At 55.9% G+C, this 17,106-nt stretch overlaps 1 protein-coding gene across 7 annotated transcripts in view; it reads left to right on the top strand.

Annotated features, from left to right (window-relative positions):
• SNPH (syntaphilin) overlaps positions 1–16,200 on the top strand; it is a 34,765-nt gene extending 18,565 nt beyond the window's left edge. Inside the window, exons 3-7 of one of the 7 annotated variants that reach the window (XM_073236770.1) lie at positions 3,675–3,708; positions 5,443–5,539; positions 6,133–6,339; positions 9,701–9,850; positions 12,827–16,200. In XM_073236770.1, coding sequence (XP_073092871.1) covers positions 5,490–5,539; positions 6,133–6,339; positions 9,701–9,850; positions 12,827–14,003 — 1,584 coding nt within the window. In that variant the 5' untranslated portion in view covers positions 3,675–3,708; positions 5,443–5,489 and the 3' untranslated portion in view covers positions 14,004–16,200. Of the gene's footprint in view, positions 1–3,674; positions 3,709–5,320; positions 5,540–6,132; positions 6,340–9,700; positions 9,851–12,826 lie in introns of all 7 variants that reach the window. The other 6 variants (XM_073236772.1, XM_073236768.1, XM_073236769.1 and 3 more) reach the window with 6 other exon arrangements.
• Positions 16,201–17,106: the final 906 nt, after the last annotated feature.

Genomic DNA, 17,106 nt, shown 5'->3' on the forward strand with positions numbered 1-17,106 from the left:
ATGTTTAACTTTTTGAGGAACTGCCACACTGTTTCTACAGCGGCTATGCCATTTTATGTCCCTGCCAGCAACCATGACAGTTCCAAAGTCTCCACCCCTCACCTATACTCATTGTCTGTCCTTGTGACTGTAAACCATCCTAGTGAATGTGAGGGAGGGTCTCATTGTAGAATATATATAGTACATAGATTTTAAACTGCAAAACTCTCTTGAGAAAGCAGCCTTGTTCAGACCTTCAATATGTAGAATAGATACCAAGAAGCCTCTCCAGATGAAAGGGGGAAGTCCACCTGCTCAGCAGCCCCAGAGGCGGATTCTCAAGGAGGTCTGAAGACCACTGGGTTCAATGCGCTCCAAGCTCTGGTATTTTCTAGTCACTGAAGACGTCCTGTGTGGTGACTGCCTCAGCCTTCAATCCCTTCCCAATTGCCTCGGAAAGCCCTTGCAGCCTTTGGCCAGGTCATGGGTCTGCCCTGTCACTGTCCTGGGGTTGCCACAGTGTGGAGTCCTGTGGCTCCTGTCTGTGGTTCCAGCTCTGAGGGCAGCTTGTGCAGGACACGGAAATGGAGCTAGAGAATTCTTCCCCTCCCAAGTCCAAGAAGAAATGTCCCAGGTTTCACTGACAGTGAAGAGGATGGCAGTGGCTAACGAGATAGTGAAGCCAGTGGAACATTTACTGGACTCGTCAACCGTGAACAGCCCTGGTAACACTAATCCTTGGAAATCCAGAGTGTGGCTGCTGGAAGCTTCCCGGACCAGACTCCCATCTCCTGATTCTGTCTGCCTTGGCTTTCTAGGAGCACCAGGCACTCTGTGGTTTGCCTGGTGGAATGTTCTGTATTCTAGTGTTGCCTTGGCAGAGAAAGTGCTCCTCCCAAGTTCTGTCCTATTGGTTGCAGGACTCTCTTTCTACAGCTGTCAGAGGCTTGAGTCACCAGACACAGATTGTTCTGTTCCCTTGGGTTTTAAGATATCTTTCTTCTTTTGTTGATGGCCAAGTGTTTTCAAAAAAGGTAATTTATAGTGCATACAAGGATGTTCACTTAGCCAGAATACTAGATTGACCCAAGTACCTGGTTTCTCCCTCACAACTTGCTAATTGAATAAAATGCCATCATGTCTCTTTGAAGCATGCAGCTTCTTCATTTTACAGAGATGGAAACTGAAACTCGGGAGCCCAAGGTTTTAAAGGGGAAGAAAGCATCAATTGGAAACCCATCATCTTGTTCACAGCCCTAGAATCAGAGCACATTGTGCCCAGAAGTGTCTGAGAGTCCATCTAATCCAATCCCTTAGACTATCAAATGTGCCTGTTCAAACCATTGTGATACTAACAGTTGTATGTTGGTTGTGTTTGTTTTTATTAAATCCCCCAGAGGGTGGTGGTCCCTGCGTTTCAACCCAAGGCACGGCATGCTAAATGGTCAAGGCAGTAAGTGACAGGAGAAGTCCCAGGAGGAAAGACCTGCAGGGGCAGAAAGCACATGATGATGGGGCAGGGAGGTGCCGCAGGCTGGGCAGACAGCCCACGCGGAGACATGGGCATGACTGACAGGGCTCTCCTGGGGGTCAGCAGGCTGCTGAGGCAGGTTGGAAAGGGTATAGATGAGCAGGCCTGGAATGACAACATCAAGGTTTACCCAGTTTTCACTTATCTGGGGCCTCTGTAAATTTTGTGGAGGTTCCAGTCCCCCTCCTCCCTTGCTCCTGCTGTGACCCTGGAACATGCCCTTCTAATTTCATACCTGGAGTTTTTGATAACCTCCTAACTGGTCTCCCTACCTCTCTTCTTGTCCCTTGAAGGTTATAGGCCACAAAGGCCTCCTACCCAGGGGCTTTCTAAACTGCATGTTGGATTGTGTCCTTCCCCATTTTAAAGCCCTTCCCTGCAGGCTGAGATCCTGGCTCTGTGGCTCTATGCAGCCCAGCCCTGCCTCATTCTGCAGCCCACCCACACTGTCCTCTGCCCTCCCCAGCCCCCTGGTTTCCTGAGCAGCCATGCTGTTGAATTATTCACTGCTTTTGCCCAAGCTTCTTTTTCCTTCCCATTTGCTGTCTCTGCCTGGTAAACTCCTATTCATCCTTCAAAACCCAGTTTAAATTTCTTTTTGGAGTTTTCCCTGATCCTTCTGAGGCTACCATTATACCTTGAATATGTTCGTTTTGAAGCTCACATTGCATTACAATTACCTACTTCCAAAATACTGTCAATTCCTATTTTTGAGTGTGTGTTGTATGACGGGCACTGGATTGAGTTGTGTGTGTGTTACCCCATCATAGTCACCCCCTGAGTTCATTCTGTTATAGCCCCACTTACAGATGAGGAAGCTATGAGGAGTGGTATGACCTGCCTGGGGCACCAGAGGGTGGCAAAGCGGGGAGCTGAGCCCACATGTTTGACTCTCTGCATCCTTCCGTCCCCCATCGCCTGGATCCTGCTGTATCTCCTGGCCCCCCACTGTAGGCCCTGAGGAAATGGGCATATGAGGGACTGATCAAAGGGGCAGGTATGGCAGGGTGTCCACAGTGTGGGTGGCCTGGGGAAATGGAGGAAGGCTGGAGGCGGGGGTGCTGGGCTCACTCTGGGGTTGAGGTGATAAGACTCGCAGCCTAGCTCTCCATGGCGAAGGGTTTCCTTTCCACCTTCCATTCCAAGTGGTGGCCTCTGGCCACCTGGGGACCGGCTGTGAGACTCCAGGCCAAGCAGGTGGCATGGTGACAGATGCCATGGCAACCTGCCTCCTCTCTGGGGCCTGGAGGGGAAGGAGGACCTGAGAGGGCGTGTACACCAAGGCCTCCGAGTAACATCCTAGAGAGGTGGCTCCCTTTGGGTGGCTTCTGCCCTCCCATAGGGGACCCCGTCTGCAAGGCCCTGTCCCAGCAGGGGAAATGCCATTTCCACCTCTGGACCAGATGAATGGCTGGCTCTGGTCTCCCAGGAGACTGTCGGCTCCATCTGAGTACAAATGCAGTCTCCTTCCTACCCCCGGGGCCAGAGAGGAAGGAAGGGGGAGCCCAAGAGGAGGGGGGTGTGGGGTTGCCAAGCAAGGTAGGAGAAGAGACAGTGGGGACAAAGCCCTCATTCTGCCAAGGCCACATGCAGCTCCAAGGCAAACCGGGCATCTTGCCTGCCTCCCACCACCTAGGCCTCGACCTCGAACTGGACTTTCCTAGCTCCTTAGCAACACTCACCCAGCTGGCTTGCCCTGTCCTGGGGTCTGAGTCCTGCCTTTGCTCAGAAGTCCTCCCAAAGTCACAGCCTCCTCTTTGCATCCTCCCAAAAGCAAGAAAGGAGGGAGTGAGGCTGGGTGTAGTGGGGTGGGGAGGTGGCCAGTGAAGCCCCACTGACTGGGGCTAGAAGCCAGGATCTGGTCAGACCTGTAGCTGTGCAACCTTGGGCCTAAATGTGGTAACAAATCCTATCTTGAAGGATTGCTATTTGAAGTAAAGGGCCAAGGCACACAAAAGCATTCAGCTCGGTTGCCTGGCCACAGAAGGGTTCAATGACAGGATCCTGGAAGTTCCGCCCACCCATAGGGAGTACCGTCACCCCCACAGCTGCTCCTGGTCAAGGCCCTCCCATGCCTGGGAGGTGGTAAGCCACTGGGGGCCTCCCTGGCAAGTGTGAGGGAGCGCCACTGTCCGCCCAGCCCTGCATGTGGTTCCTCCCCCAGGGCCAGCGCTACAGTTCCAGGAGGCCCTGCCTGGGTGAGTGGGGCGTGATGGGCCAGACATGTCACCAAGCTGGGGTGAGCAGCTCAGGTGACAGGCATGGTGTTGGCAGCTCCTGCACCTGGCACCCGACACCTCCGGACAGAGACAATGCTGGCTGTGTCCAGGCCCTCCAGGGGGAACAGGCCGCATTCTGTGTTACAGCCAGGAAACAGGCCACCTGAGCAGTGCCTTTGTCCACTCAGGAGGCAGCCCCACACTGGTCAGGACGACCAGGCTCCCCCGGGACCCTGGTATAGGAAGGGTGGTACCCTCAGACAGGGACTCCAGGCTGTGTAACCCAGCCCCTCAGCATCTGGGGTTGTCCCTGGTTCAGAGGGTGGCCCTGCCACACATTGAGGGTGTGACTTGGGCAAGTCCCTTCCCTCTAGGAGGCTCAGTTTCCTCATCTGTAAGGAGACTAATCCCAGCACTTCCTCACAGGGTGGTTGGGAGGAGTCGATGGTGGAATGTATGTAACGTGCAGGGTCTGGCACAGAATGGGGCTTGGTCAAGTATCATGTACCCCAGGCTACTGTCCTTAGTCCCTGCTCTGAACATGGGAGGAGAGAACTGGGGTCCTGGTGTGGGCAGGTGACTAGCATGTTGGCTGCAAAGAGCCCTGGCCCCTCCACCCCAGACTCAGGGCGCTCTGGACTGATGCCAGTCCCCACAACAGCTAACACCCAGCCCCACTTGGAGTCTCTCCCTTCCTTAAACTCCTGAAGAGCTGCCCTTGGAGCCCAAGCTCCTACCCAGGAAAGGGGCCTAGGGACTTCCTGGCAGAAACCGGAGAGCCTGAGTCCCCCTACCCACTTGTCAAGAGGACCAAGGAGACATCTCTGCAGGCACAGTCCCTTCCTACCAGGGCCAGCCCACTGAGACATCCCCAGGGGAGGGGTTCTGCTCGCATTGTCCCCTTCCTTTCTGCTTTGGGTACCGTGAGCTCCTGGTGCATACCAAAATCAGCACTCACAATTGCATGTAGGGGTGTGGGCGTGCCTGCGTGCAGCATGTGTGTGGGAGGGCCCAGCTGCATGTCCTGTGTCATGGGCAGGCCCCCTGAGCATGTTCACTGAGACCTGTGTGGCATGTCTTGGAATAGCAGGGACATGGTACCTTTTGTGTTCATATGTATCCATATGTCTTTCTACACGTGTGCTGGTATGTTGGTCTGTCTTGTCTCCCCTATAGACAGAAGCCATGTGCCAACGGGCGCTCTGGGAAGGTGATGTCAAGACTAGCCCAGCCTAATTCGGGGTTCTTGGTCCTGCTCCAGGAGTCCTCCAGCCTGCATCCCCACCGAGGAGGGAGGATTGGCCAGCACGGGGGTGGGGACCTAGGGGTCAGGAGTCAGGAGACCTGGCTCATAGCATAGAGGACTCAGTGCTGCTCTGGGGTCAGGAGGCTCCACCCTGAAGCTTGCGTGGCCTTGGGCAAGGCCTTGGCTCTCTCCACACTCACGCATCTGGAGAACACAGGGGTGGGCCCCTGATACCCGGCCACCCCTGAGGCTCTGACGGTCGTGACTTTAAGTCAGGTGGCAAGAGCCTGCTAAATTCACTGGAGGCAGCTGCAGCCAGAGCCTACCCACCAGGCCCTTGCTCAGTCCAGGGGTGTCCTGTCGAAGGGTGAGAGGAGAAGCCATGCCAGGCGGCGGCCCCAACGAGAGGATGACGTGGCCCGGCCCAGCCCTCCCCACGGCCTCCCCAACGCGCCCTCTCTCCTCAGCCCCGGGGACACCAACCATCCCGCCCCTCACCCGGACCCGCAGCCTCATGGCCATGTCCCTGCCGGGCAGTAGACGGGCCTCTGCTGGATCCCGCAGGTGAGTCTCCCTTGCCCAGAACCTTGGCCCCTGGGGGCAGGAGTGGGGAGGGCCTCTGTCCTCACTCAGCCACCAACTTGCAGGATGTCTGAGCAAGTCATTTCCCCCATTTGCCCAACTTTAAAATGGGCTTGCTAACCCTGGCCTCCTCCTGGGACCATTCAAGGGCTCAAATGACACGAGGTATGAAAGTGTCCTGAAGAACTGACCACTGGGTTTGCACCCTCAGTGAGACTGTTGGTTGATCGTCACAGTTACTGGAGCGCGGTCTCCACGCAGGCCCACCTGGCCTCCCGGGACTTTCCCGTCCCTGCGCCCTCCACCTGCCCCATCCTTTCCCACTTCTGTCTCAGTCCGGGCACACAGGGACCTCCTCCCTGGACATAGGGGACCCTGGAAGTTGTGGACCCTTGATACGGGCAGATGAGACCCCAGCCTTAGACCCCAGCCCTGCCCAGCCTCTGTTCTTGTCCTGGGGAGCCGGGAGGACTGGCCTCCTGGTTTTCCATCTTGATTTGCACTGTCTGTTCTGTCACCCCTGTCTCTGTGTCCCCCTCTCCCCTCTGCTTCTTTCCCTGGTGGTGACCCCAAAGTGGGGGCCCTTTGGGCCGCAGCGGCCTGGCGGTGTTTGCCCAGTGTCCGCAGCTGCCCACCAGCCAGAACGAGCCCCTGCCCCTTCTCCCTGCCTCCAGGCGCACCTCTCCCCCTGTGAGCATGCGGGATGCCTACGGCACCTCTTCTCTCAGCAGCAGCAGCAACTCGGGCTCCTGCAAGGGCAGTGACAGCAGCCCCACCCCCAGGTAACGGGCCTCCTCTGCTGCCTGTTCTGCCCAGCTGGCTAGAGCCTGGGTGCCCTGGGGCTGGCGGGAGGGGGTGTTCCCACTATCCTGACCAGCACACTCACTGGCTGTGTGACCTAGAGCAGCTCACTCCTCTCTGAGCCTCAATTCCTGTCTGTAAGCAGCTATGGAAACACCCTACTGCGCAGAAGCAAAGAGAGCAGCTTACACAAGCTCGGGGTGATGCTTCAGAGCCAGGCCCAGAGGCAGGCATCTCCCCAGAGTACCAGGGGCCTGATTCCCATCTTCCTGCTCTAGCACCCATGAGGTGTAGCTTTTGTCCTCATCATTAGAGGATGGCTCCTACACCTCCAGCCTTCAGGCTGCTTCCGGTCCAGGAAGGAAGAGGCAGAAAGGCCAAAATCCCCTCCCCCAGCCAGAGGTTCATGTTTTCTGAGAAACTTCCCCAGGAAATTCTGTCCACCCTGTGCTGGCTGGAAATGGGTGATGTGACTGAGTCTGGCCACAAGGCCAGGTGGCACAGTGGAATTAGTGTTTCTCCCGGTACAGCACCACCCCAAACAAAGATGGAGTTCTGTTGGGAGAAAGGCAAGAATGAGCATTAGAAGGCTACTTGCAGTGTCTGTTACCTTGCTCCTCCAAGGGAATCCTTGGACAGTGGCAAAGGGGGAGCTGGCTTGGAAAGTGAAGGGTGTTAAAATGCAGTATATGCCAGTCTGTACTCTCAGGGAAGGCAGAAAGAAACTTGAAAAGTAGGATCAGTTAGGGAGGCAGGTTAAGGGAAGCTGTGGGTCCTCAAAGACCAGGAAGTAAGAGCTGTAATGGGCACATGTCCTGCCTCTCAGCATCGAAATACAGGTGCAGTCAGGGAAGCACAGGCTTGGGATTCTGTCATTTCCCACCTCTGAGTCTCCGTTCCCTTATCTATGGGATGGAGCTAACAACTGGACACTTCAGTGAGCTGGTATGTGCAGGTGGCCGGTAACTGGTAACTGCCATTGCTAGGACTTTGGTCCAACTTAAAAGTTCTGGGCAAGGGAGTGCCCAGAGACTTTGACCAGCAGCTCCCATGGCCAGAGCACCTCCCGGGAAGGCTACCCTTGTCCCTTCCTGCAGAGGTGTCACTTGTGTGAAGTAACGTCCAGATCACGCTAAGGCATCAGTTCTCAGAGTTCTCTACCATGATGTGCATGACAGGTGACACAGGTGTGCAGGACTCATGGCCCAGCATCCTGGCAGAAACCCCACCCTAGAATACAGAGGCATCCATGAGATTAATATATTCCTTACATTTTAAAAAGTATTCAATTGGCAACTTTCATACTTTTTCATTAGTAGCAGATTTTTGCAACATGTATCATAACTGCACCCACAGGGGTTGTCCCGACCCCGAGACTGGCAGCTGCTTCCCTGGAAGGGTCTTGTTGTCCACCGTGAGTGTTTGGCCTCAGCTCTGGCCTTCCGGCAAATAGCCAGGCATTCCAAGGCACAAATAGCTGAGAGACATGAAGTATAGTATATTTTTCTTCTCAGTTAAATATGTTTTTTCTGCAAAGATGGAGCTAGTGACTAAAAATATATGAGTGTTAAATGTTATATTGGGAAAAACACTCAGGAAAGCAAATGAAAAACGTGGAAATAGATACTTCCTCACCCCTCCTCAATTCTTACTAGTTTAATCCTCGTTCTTCCACCCCTGGGCATGGGGGAAAGACCACTTTTTACTCACCACATATCTGTGTCCATCTAGCCTTGTGGAGCACCAGGTTGTCTACAGGACTAATGTGGGGGCCTCAGGGCCATCTGAGGTCCATAGCCCTGGCTGGCTGGCTTCTCTTTTGGAGGGAGATTTCTCAGAGCCCACCAGTGGGGGAATCCACCAGCTCCCAGCCCATGCCACTCCTCTGCCCCTTGCCGTGCAGAAAACAGGCCAGGGTATGCTTTGAATTGAGTTAAACCTAGGGACCATGAGTTGAGTAGATAGAAGAGAATCATTTCTTCTTCTTTCCACTTCTGTTGACACCTGCTCTTCAACAGTGCACAATTTACAAATACTTTTCCCTCAGTAAACATTAGACAGCTTCCACAAAGCTTTTAAAACTGCTGCTAACTTGGCTGCTTCAGCAAATGGGCCTCACCAGGGTCTGTCTTTTCCAGGCCCTAAAATATCATTGTCCTCTCCTAAACCTGCAAGTCCCCATCCCCTAAAGGGCAGAGTTGGATGGCAGCATGGCCTCACCAAGTTGCACAAGAACATGCCCAGGTTAAGCCAAGATCCAAGCAGGTTTCCCTATGAATAGAACAACTAGCAGGCAGGAAGCTGTGAATGGATGTCTGTTGGTGGAACTGGGGTGCTGTCCTTCCCTGGGTGAAAACTGCTTCTACTGGTTGGGAATTTCTCCACCTTTGTGATGGCAGCACCAGGGTGTGCTTGCCACACACACACATCTCTGCCTCCTGGCGCTGGGAGCACTGCATGCCCAGCCTGGTACCACCTCTGGTGAGGCTGTTAACCGGTCAATGCCCAGAACCAAGGGTGCTCACACATGTGACTGGAAAGGGTCTGCATGCATTTGCATGAACACATGCATGGGCTAATGTGCTAGTACCTGTGGGTGCCCGTGAGGGCAGCAGCAAGATGGTGGGGATGCACAGGTGTAGGCTGGGTACACATACGCAGGCATGCAGGCACATGGACTGGGAATCGCTGTACTGAGATGTGCATTCCAGGAAGTAAGCATGTGGGTGGGTCCTACAAGCCCATGTATATGTTAGGATGGGCGAGGAGGGTGTCAGAGTGTCAGCCGTGCCTGCATACACATGTCTGCTCCCCCTGGTCCCCCTCCTGGTCCTATAGACCAGGCTCTGAGAGCTCTAGCTGTGTCTGAGTTCCTCCTGCACAGAGGTGAGTCCTTACCACCTCAGAGACCCACCATGCAGGCCCCGGGAGAATTACAAGGAGGGGGAGCGCCCACGTACCCTCCAGCCCCCAAACTCATTTCCTAGGTTGGGAAGTGGACACCAGAGTTCTGAGATACACCACTGGACTGGACTGATGGAGATGGTGTCAGTAGAGTGTCCCTCCTGGGGCCAGCCTTTTGCACATGCTCTGCAATATGCCTAACTAGAGAAGCCTTGAGTGCCCCACTGTGGTCATCACTCAGAAGAGCTTTAATAAAACCGCTTTCCAGAGTGTTCTCATGCCCACACAGGCCCTGTGAGGGTAGCTGGCAGGGAGCCACCAGTGGCCATGGGACTGGTATGGTTAAGCTGGTGTCCCTTGTGCCCTGGAAGCGTAGTGCTGTGCTTGCCCAGCCTCTTCCTCCCTCCCTCCCTCCTTGATGGCCAACGTCCCCTACAGGCGCTCCATGAAGTACACACTGTGCAGTGACAACCATGGCATCAAGCCCCCAACTCCTGAGCAGTACCTGACCCCACTGCAGCAGAAGGAGGTGTGCATCCGTCACTTGAAGGCCCGGCTGAAGGACACACAGGACCGGCTCCAGGACCGGTGAGCGGATGGCCAGGGACATACATCCCTGGGCAGCCCTGGGGACACCCCACCCACTTCATACTGACAAACTAGGACCCTGGGGCACTCTGGGAGGAAGAAATGACTGAGGGCTTCCCAGCACCCAGCCCACCCTCTCCTCTCCAGCAATCCCCATTAGAGCCCCTTTCCAGAACCCCCACCCTTCCCTTCTCCCCTCAGCTTGGGGCCAGGCAGGGAGCAGTTTCGCCTGAGGGCCTGTCAGGCCCCCACCCCCATGGCAGTGATCACCCCATCTTAGCCCGGCAGCCCCTTTTGGCCACTTCTTATACCCTGACACCTTTCTACCTGGGAAGTGGGAGCACACGGCAGTCTTCCTGGCTTACCTTCTCTGTGGGGAAGGTTGGCCTCCTTGGCTTCTGCCTAGGGAGTCACCAGAGAGCTCTGGGCCCACCAGCTCCTTCCTCAGCTATTCATAGATGACATAGGAGCATGAGAAACCTTTTGCAGAGCTCCTCCCCAGCCCAGGGTCTCCTAGGAGCCCCTACAGGCCTGTCTGAGATCATTCTGCAAACTTGAGAACCAGTCCTGACCCTCTGAGCCTCCACCTGTCCAGGCCGGTGATGTCACCTTCATGACCACAGCTTCAGGGCTGCCCTCTGACCTCTTCATCACCTTAACCATCTCCCCTAGACTGTGTCAATTCAAAGCCACCTGTGAGGTAGACAAGGTGCGGTGCGGGGCACTGCAGGGCAGGGCAGGCCACCAGACGTTGTCTTCCTTTATCTTTTCTTTTCTTAACTATAACAGCCTTATTGAGATGTAATACTCATACCATACAATTCACCTATCTGGAGCATATAATTCAACAATTTTTAGGCTATTCACAGAATTGTGCAACTATCGCCACTACCTAATCCCAGAATGTTGTCATCACCCCAAAAAGAAGCCCCATTCCTAGGGGCCATCGTGCTCCAAACTCCCCAGTCCCTGGCAACCACTAATCTTCCTGTCTCTGTAGATTTGTCTTTCTGGAAATTGCAAATAAATGGAAGCATAAATATGCTTCATACTCCTTGCTGAGAGCTCTGCCAAGTAGCCCATCCAGTTTGCATTTGTTGTGGTTTTGAATTGCGGGAAGTTACAGGTGGCATTCTGTGGGCCTCCGAGACTTGGAGCTAGGGTATCTATTTTCATTTCCCCGTATCTCCTGAGTGATGCCCTGGCTCTGCTCGGCCATGCGCAGCAGACAGCCCATCTCTCTTCCTCTCTCAGAGTTGCTGTCTGCCCTGTGTGGTTTGGACAGGATGCCCTGTGGTGGCCGTGCCTACCCCTCAATCCCCGGCGTCTCTGCCTGTTACTCTTGCAGGAAGCAGAGGCTGTTCCTCCCCTGCTACCTTGTCCCACGCTGCACTCCCCATGTGTTGACTGAGGCCTGCTTTCCCACGGTAGCCTACCTCCTGCTCCTCAGAGAAGCTTTTATCCCTGGTACTTTTGTCCACTGTGTCCCCACTTCCTGAGATGCCCCTCCCCGCCCCCCGCCATCTGCTTGCCTGGCAAACTCTTGCTTCAAGACTCATTCGGGTGTAATGTCCTGGCCAAGGTGAGAAGCCATAGCTCCTTGGGGTTCTGCCCACTCCAAGGAGAGAGGGGCAAGGACCAGCTAAATGGAGGGGTCCACCTCCTTCCTGCAGACTCACTCTCCCTCCCAGGGCTTGGCATTGGCGAGGGAGACCCCCTTGAGTGAGCCTCCCACCCGGAGGCAGGTAGAACAGGCGTCCCACACCTGTTGGTACGTGTGTTAGTGCCACTCTGAGCAGCTCCGGCTCCCCGCTGTCATCCCACTGCCTGTGCTGAGGGGTGTTCTGTTGGACGGTTGTCCCTTTCCAGATGATACTATTGCTGACCTTCATGGCCACGGCAGCCCCTCAGCCCAGTCCCTTCAGCATTTTGGGGAGATTCTTGGCCTCCCTACTTCCTGAACTGAATTTCCAATCTAACTGAAAAGTACATGGTGCTTGACCTGAGACAGGCCCTCTGCGGGACTCATAAACCGAACATGACGGGCAAGCTATTTGGATTTATCTCCACGAATGCTGGGCTGAGTGGCTGCATGCGGCCGCATCCCTGAGAAGCGTGCTGGCAGAGGAAGGCCCGAGGCACAGTCTGGTGAATGATTTTCCTCCTTTCTCACTGCTTTTACCCCATCCCATCCAGGCTCGCCCTGGTTTCACCTCCGGACTTGATAGAAGATTTTTCTAGCTTGTCTCCCTGCCCTAGAGCCCCCAGATTCAGGTATTTTTAAAAGCCTGAGAGTTTCTGGATGAGAGTCTTCCATTGGTTTACTCTCCTTTTGGGGGTGTCCTTTCCTCGGGGAACACCTTCTGTTTCCACCATTTTCCTTGGATCCCCCATTTGAGGGAAGGAATAACATTATCAGCACCCCTCCAACATTGAAGGTGGTAATTTCATAAAAATAAAACCATCCACCGCCCTCTCCCCAGGTATCTCTGGCCAAATATCCCTCCACTGAAATTTTTCACAACCAGGTTTAGTAAAGGAGGCCAAGTCCCTTTCTGTGGGGCAGAGGTTTTAGGCTTGGTTTCTATTGTTTATGTTAGGCTTCTCCAACGGACGTGTTAAGTTCTTATAGCAGTGGCATGTATCAATTGAGAATTTCTATTGTCTAATCTCTTCTCTAGGTAATGGATTTAAATATGGCTGGTCAACTGCATTTTGGCCTCTAGGGGTGAGGGTGCCGTGGTGTGGGGACATTTTCCACCCCAGGAGGAGGCCTCTCCTGCCATGGCCCCTCTGTCCCAAGTCACTCCCCCTGTGGAGTAAAGAGAAGAAGGAAAGGCACTGAGTCATGCCCTTTGTTTTATTCTGAGCCACAGCAGCACAGGCCCTCTGTCCTTGGTGACAGCCCCCGCCTTGCCTGTCCTTGGTGGCTGTGACAGGCCAGGCAGTGAGCATGTGTGTCTCCTCTGCTCACAGGGACACAGAGATCGATGACCTGAAGACGCAGCTGTCACGCATGCAGGAGGACTGGATTGAGGAGGAGTGCCACCGTGTGGAGGCCCAGCTGGCCTTGAAAGAGGCCCGCAAGGAGATCAAGCAGCTCAAGCAGGTCATCGACACCGTCAAGAACAACCTGATTGACAAGGACAAGGGGCTGCAGAAGTACTTTGTGGACATCAACATTCAGAACAAGAAGCTGGAGACGCTGCTGCACAGCATGGAGGTGGCCCAGAACGGCACAGCCAAGGAGGACGGCGCCGGGGAGTCGGCTGGCGGGTCCCCCGCCCGCTCCCTCACTCGCAGCTCCACCTACACCAAGCTGAGTGACCCAGCTGTCTGCGGTGACCACCCAACTGGCGATCACCCTGGTGCCTCTGCTGAGGACAGGGCTGACAGTGGCTTTGCGGCCACCGACGACACACTGAGCCGGACGGATGCCCTGGAGGCCAGCAGCCTGCTGTCTTCGGGGGTGGACTGTGGCCCCGAGGAGGCTTCACTGCATGGCTCCTTCAGCCTGGGCCCCCGCTTCCCTGCCAGCAACACCTATGAGAAGCTGCTGTGTGGCATGGAGGCTGGCGTGCAGGCCAGCTGCATGCGGGAGTGTGCCATCCAGACAGACTCTGTGCAGTACCAGCCTGACCTGGACACAATCCTGGAGAAAGTGACCAAGGGCCAGGTCTGCGGGACAGTCCTCGAGTCAGGGGACAGGCATCCAGAGCTGGATCCCCACCCCCCAGGGCCCAGAGACCCCAACTCAGCAGTGGTGGTGATGGTGGGTGATGAGCTTGAGGCACCGGAGCCCATCGTCCGAGGGCCGACCCCACTCCGGCCTGCGGCCACCCCCAACCCCAGCCTGTCGGTGAGTGTGGCATGCCCGGGGGAAGAGGAGGAGGAGGCAGCCGTGGCTGAGAAGGAGCCCAAGAGCTACTGGAGCCGCCACTACATCGTGGATCTGCTGGCCGTGGTGGTGCCGGCTGTGCCCACGGTGGCCTGGCTCTGCCGCTCGCAGCGGCGCCAGGGCCAACCCATTTACAACATCAGCTCCCTGCTGCGGGGCTGCTGCACTGTGGCCTTGCACTCCATCCGCAGGATCAGCTGCCGCTCGCTGAGCCAGCAGGGCCGGAGCGAGGCTGGCAGCAGCACCCAGCTCTGAGGGGCCCTGCCTAGCCCAGCCCGCGGCTCTGGCAGCCTGACCACTGATTGTAGGGGTGCCATTCTCTCTCTTGCACATTCCTGTGGGGCATCATCTTATTTATTTAGTTTTGGGTTTGGAAGTGGTTTTTTTCAGGATATTAACAGTGTCTGGGGGCTGGAAGTAGGGGCTGGGGGAAGGGATCCCAAAACATCTGCAGGAGAGAAGGGAAGAGAGACCAAGGGGTGGGGAGGCGTGCTGCCTGGACAGACCAGAGAGAGTGCAGTGAGGCCCCACAACCCAGCCCCGTCCACCTGCCCCTCATAAGGGGCAGCCCCTACTCAGGAAGTCCCTGTGTGCTGGTCTGGGAAGCCACCCCACCCACCCCCCACGGCCTACCCAGTCCCTTGCTCTCTGCCTGCTTTCTCTCCCAAGCTACCCCTTGCCCTCAGCCCCGGCTTCTGAGCCAGCATTAGCTCCTCAGACGGAGCTAATCCCTGCTGCTTAGACTTGTAGCCCAAAGTACAAACACCTGGCCCAGGGTCCTGTGCCGGGCTGGGACCACTGGCCTGGGCTGGAGCTCTTTGGGCTGCTGCCTGCTTTGGGAATCAGAAGCACAGTCAAGGCCACGGGCTGTGGGAGAGACAGTGATGGGCAAGAGGCGGCAGAGGGCAGTGTGGGTTCCGTGTCTGCTCATCCCAGATCTTCCCCGTGATCCATTTTTCTCCCGGCACTTCTGGGCCTGTCAGGTCCTTCTTCCTGGGAGACCTGAGCTAGGCAGGCTCGGTGCTGGGGGACGCAGTGCTCACCTGGGCCCTAGCACCTGTCTGGAGACTGCCAGCACAAGAAGAGGAGGCAGGGGCTGGCAGCTCAAGGGGGTCCTGCAGCCTTCTGAGATGAGGCCCTGTAGTCTGGGAGCCAGGGCTGGACTCAGCAATCCTCAGCTGGCTTGAAAAGTCAGAGGCCATGGCTGCCCCTAGAGCCTGACCCAAGCTTCTCTGGGGGCGAGTCTCAGGCCCAACTTCCACTTTGCACTATGTTCACTTTGGGGCTTGGTTCTTGTGCATCCCAGGATCTCTAGTGAGATAGATGGCTGCTTGATTTTAGAGTGAGAATTCCTAAATCTTAGACCTATCTGCCCCTGGCCAGAGAATTCCAGCAGGAAGAATGGCAAGATGAATGTGAAGCCATGAAGTTCAATCAGGCCAAAACAGGGTGCCCTGGGAGGTTTCCCAGGCAGGTGCGGGTGGGGCAGGATGGGTAGGAGCCCTGCAGCCTCCCTGCTCCAGCCTGAGCCCAGTCCACTTGGAAGATTTCCTGCCTCCCTCCTTGCCTGGGACCACATCCAGATCCCCCTGCAAAGCTGCTGACATTTCATTAGCATTATTAATTTACAAAGTAAACCTACTCCTACCTCCCCCTGCAGAACTTGCACCCATTTGGTCATTCCACCCTCTTCAGGGGTTAGGCCCCACATTTGGGGGGCACTGGTGGGACCCTGTGTCTTACCCTTCTGGCCTAGGGGGCCAGGGGGCACTCGATTCTCTGCCAAGGTTGCTTGCCCATCCCTGCTGCTCTGACAGCCATTGCCTGACTCGTGGGCTCTGCCCTTCCTCTCTGTGCCCTCCACTCAGGGGAGCACCTGCATGCACTTGAGTGGGTGGCCAGCCCCGCCACTGGGGCAAGAGCCCCCTCTGCCACACGCTTTGTGCCTCCAAAGCTCCCCCCACCTCGGTTGGGGCCTCAGACTAGCCAACTTTTGTGGACCAACCCCCGCCTCAGTCAAAGCAAACCTGATCTTCTGGGGCCTGGCTGGGGCTGCCCCACAGGACACTGGGGTCGTGACATTGAGGGGCAGTGGACAAGCCCAGTCCAAAGCCAAGACAGGAGTGGCCAGGACCCAGCCTTCTGTGCCATGTACTCACGGAGCCGCATAGTGTCTCTTTAGAAATAGTCGAAGCTTTGCCACGAAAATAAATGTACAACTATATTTGACAACATAAAATCTATATATTTTTCACCATTGGAATTTAGGCGAGCTGCATAGCCCCACTGCTCCTGTGTCCTGCTCTCTGTGGCCTTCCTAGTGTGTCTTGTGTTTTGGTGGATGTGGTCAGGGTTGGGGCTCTAGTCCACACTGTCCCTGGTACTGAAGAAGCCACTTATGAAGGGCTGGCCTGGGCTTCGACCTGGGGTCTGTGGATGAGGTGAGTGGGGCCAGCAGCTGCCCTCTATTGCTGCTGTGACCCGAGACCTGCCTGTCTGGGTCACAGAGGCCCTAGCCCACAGCGTTGAGGGTCCTCTCCTTGGGGGTCTGGTGGGGCCTTCAACCAGCTTTTCTTCTTCATGTTAGTGGTGGCAGTGGCTCACCACCCCAGCCCGGGACAAAACCTGGGAGCACGCTGGCCAGTGGCTGCAGCCAGGCTCTTGTACACGTGCATGTGCCCTCAGCATCCACATCTATGCAAAAGGTACAAGGTGGCCTATGCAGCACCAGGCAGTGGAGGTGCAGGGGTCTGCTGGCTCAGGCTCCAAACCAGGCCTCTGCGGGGCACAGGATGGGGGGCTAGAGGGTGAGGCCAGCGAGCAGGGCCCCCTGTTCAGTGTCAACTTCCAAAGCTCCCCTTTTCCCTCCTGTTTAATACTGCCTCCTGTCAGGCTGTGACCTTTCCCTCCTGTCCTCAGCTTCTGCAGCAGAAATCTTTGGGGCCGCACCTCTCCCCTGGAGATCAGTAGATTCCAAAGGACATGTTTCCAGGAATCATCTTCTGGAACTGCTGGTCCCCTGGAGCCCAGAAGCAGGAAGCAGCTTCTCCTTCGTTGGAGGGCCTGGGCCAGAGTGGCCCTCCGCTCCTCCTGTCCAGGCTCGGGCAGGAACCAGAGGCGAGGGCTGGGGCTCCGCAACGAGAGCTGGCCCCGAGTGGCGTTTATCCCACATTATCTCCCAAGGGGATAACTTAGCTTTTCACCGAACACCTTCCCAACTATCTGGCGGCACCCTCGGGAGGTGTGGGCAATGACAGGGTTCTGGGGCTAAGGCCTGTTGAGGAGCCTCAGCCCCATGAACTCATGGCCCCTCTCTGACCTCAGGGGACAGTGTACTCTTCTATTTGGCCATCCCCTT

The sequence above is a fragment of the Manis javanica genome, chromosome 5 (assembly GCF_040802235.1).
Source record: "Manis javanica isolate MJ-LG chromosome 5, MJ_LKY, whole genome shotgun sequence".
Taxonomy (NCBI): domain Eukaryota; kingdom Metazoa; phylum Chordata; class Mammalia; order Pholidota; family Manidae; genus Manis; species Manis javanica.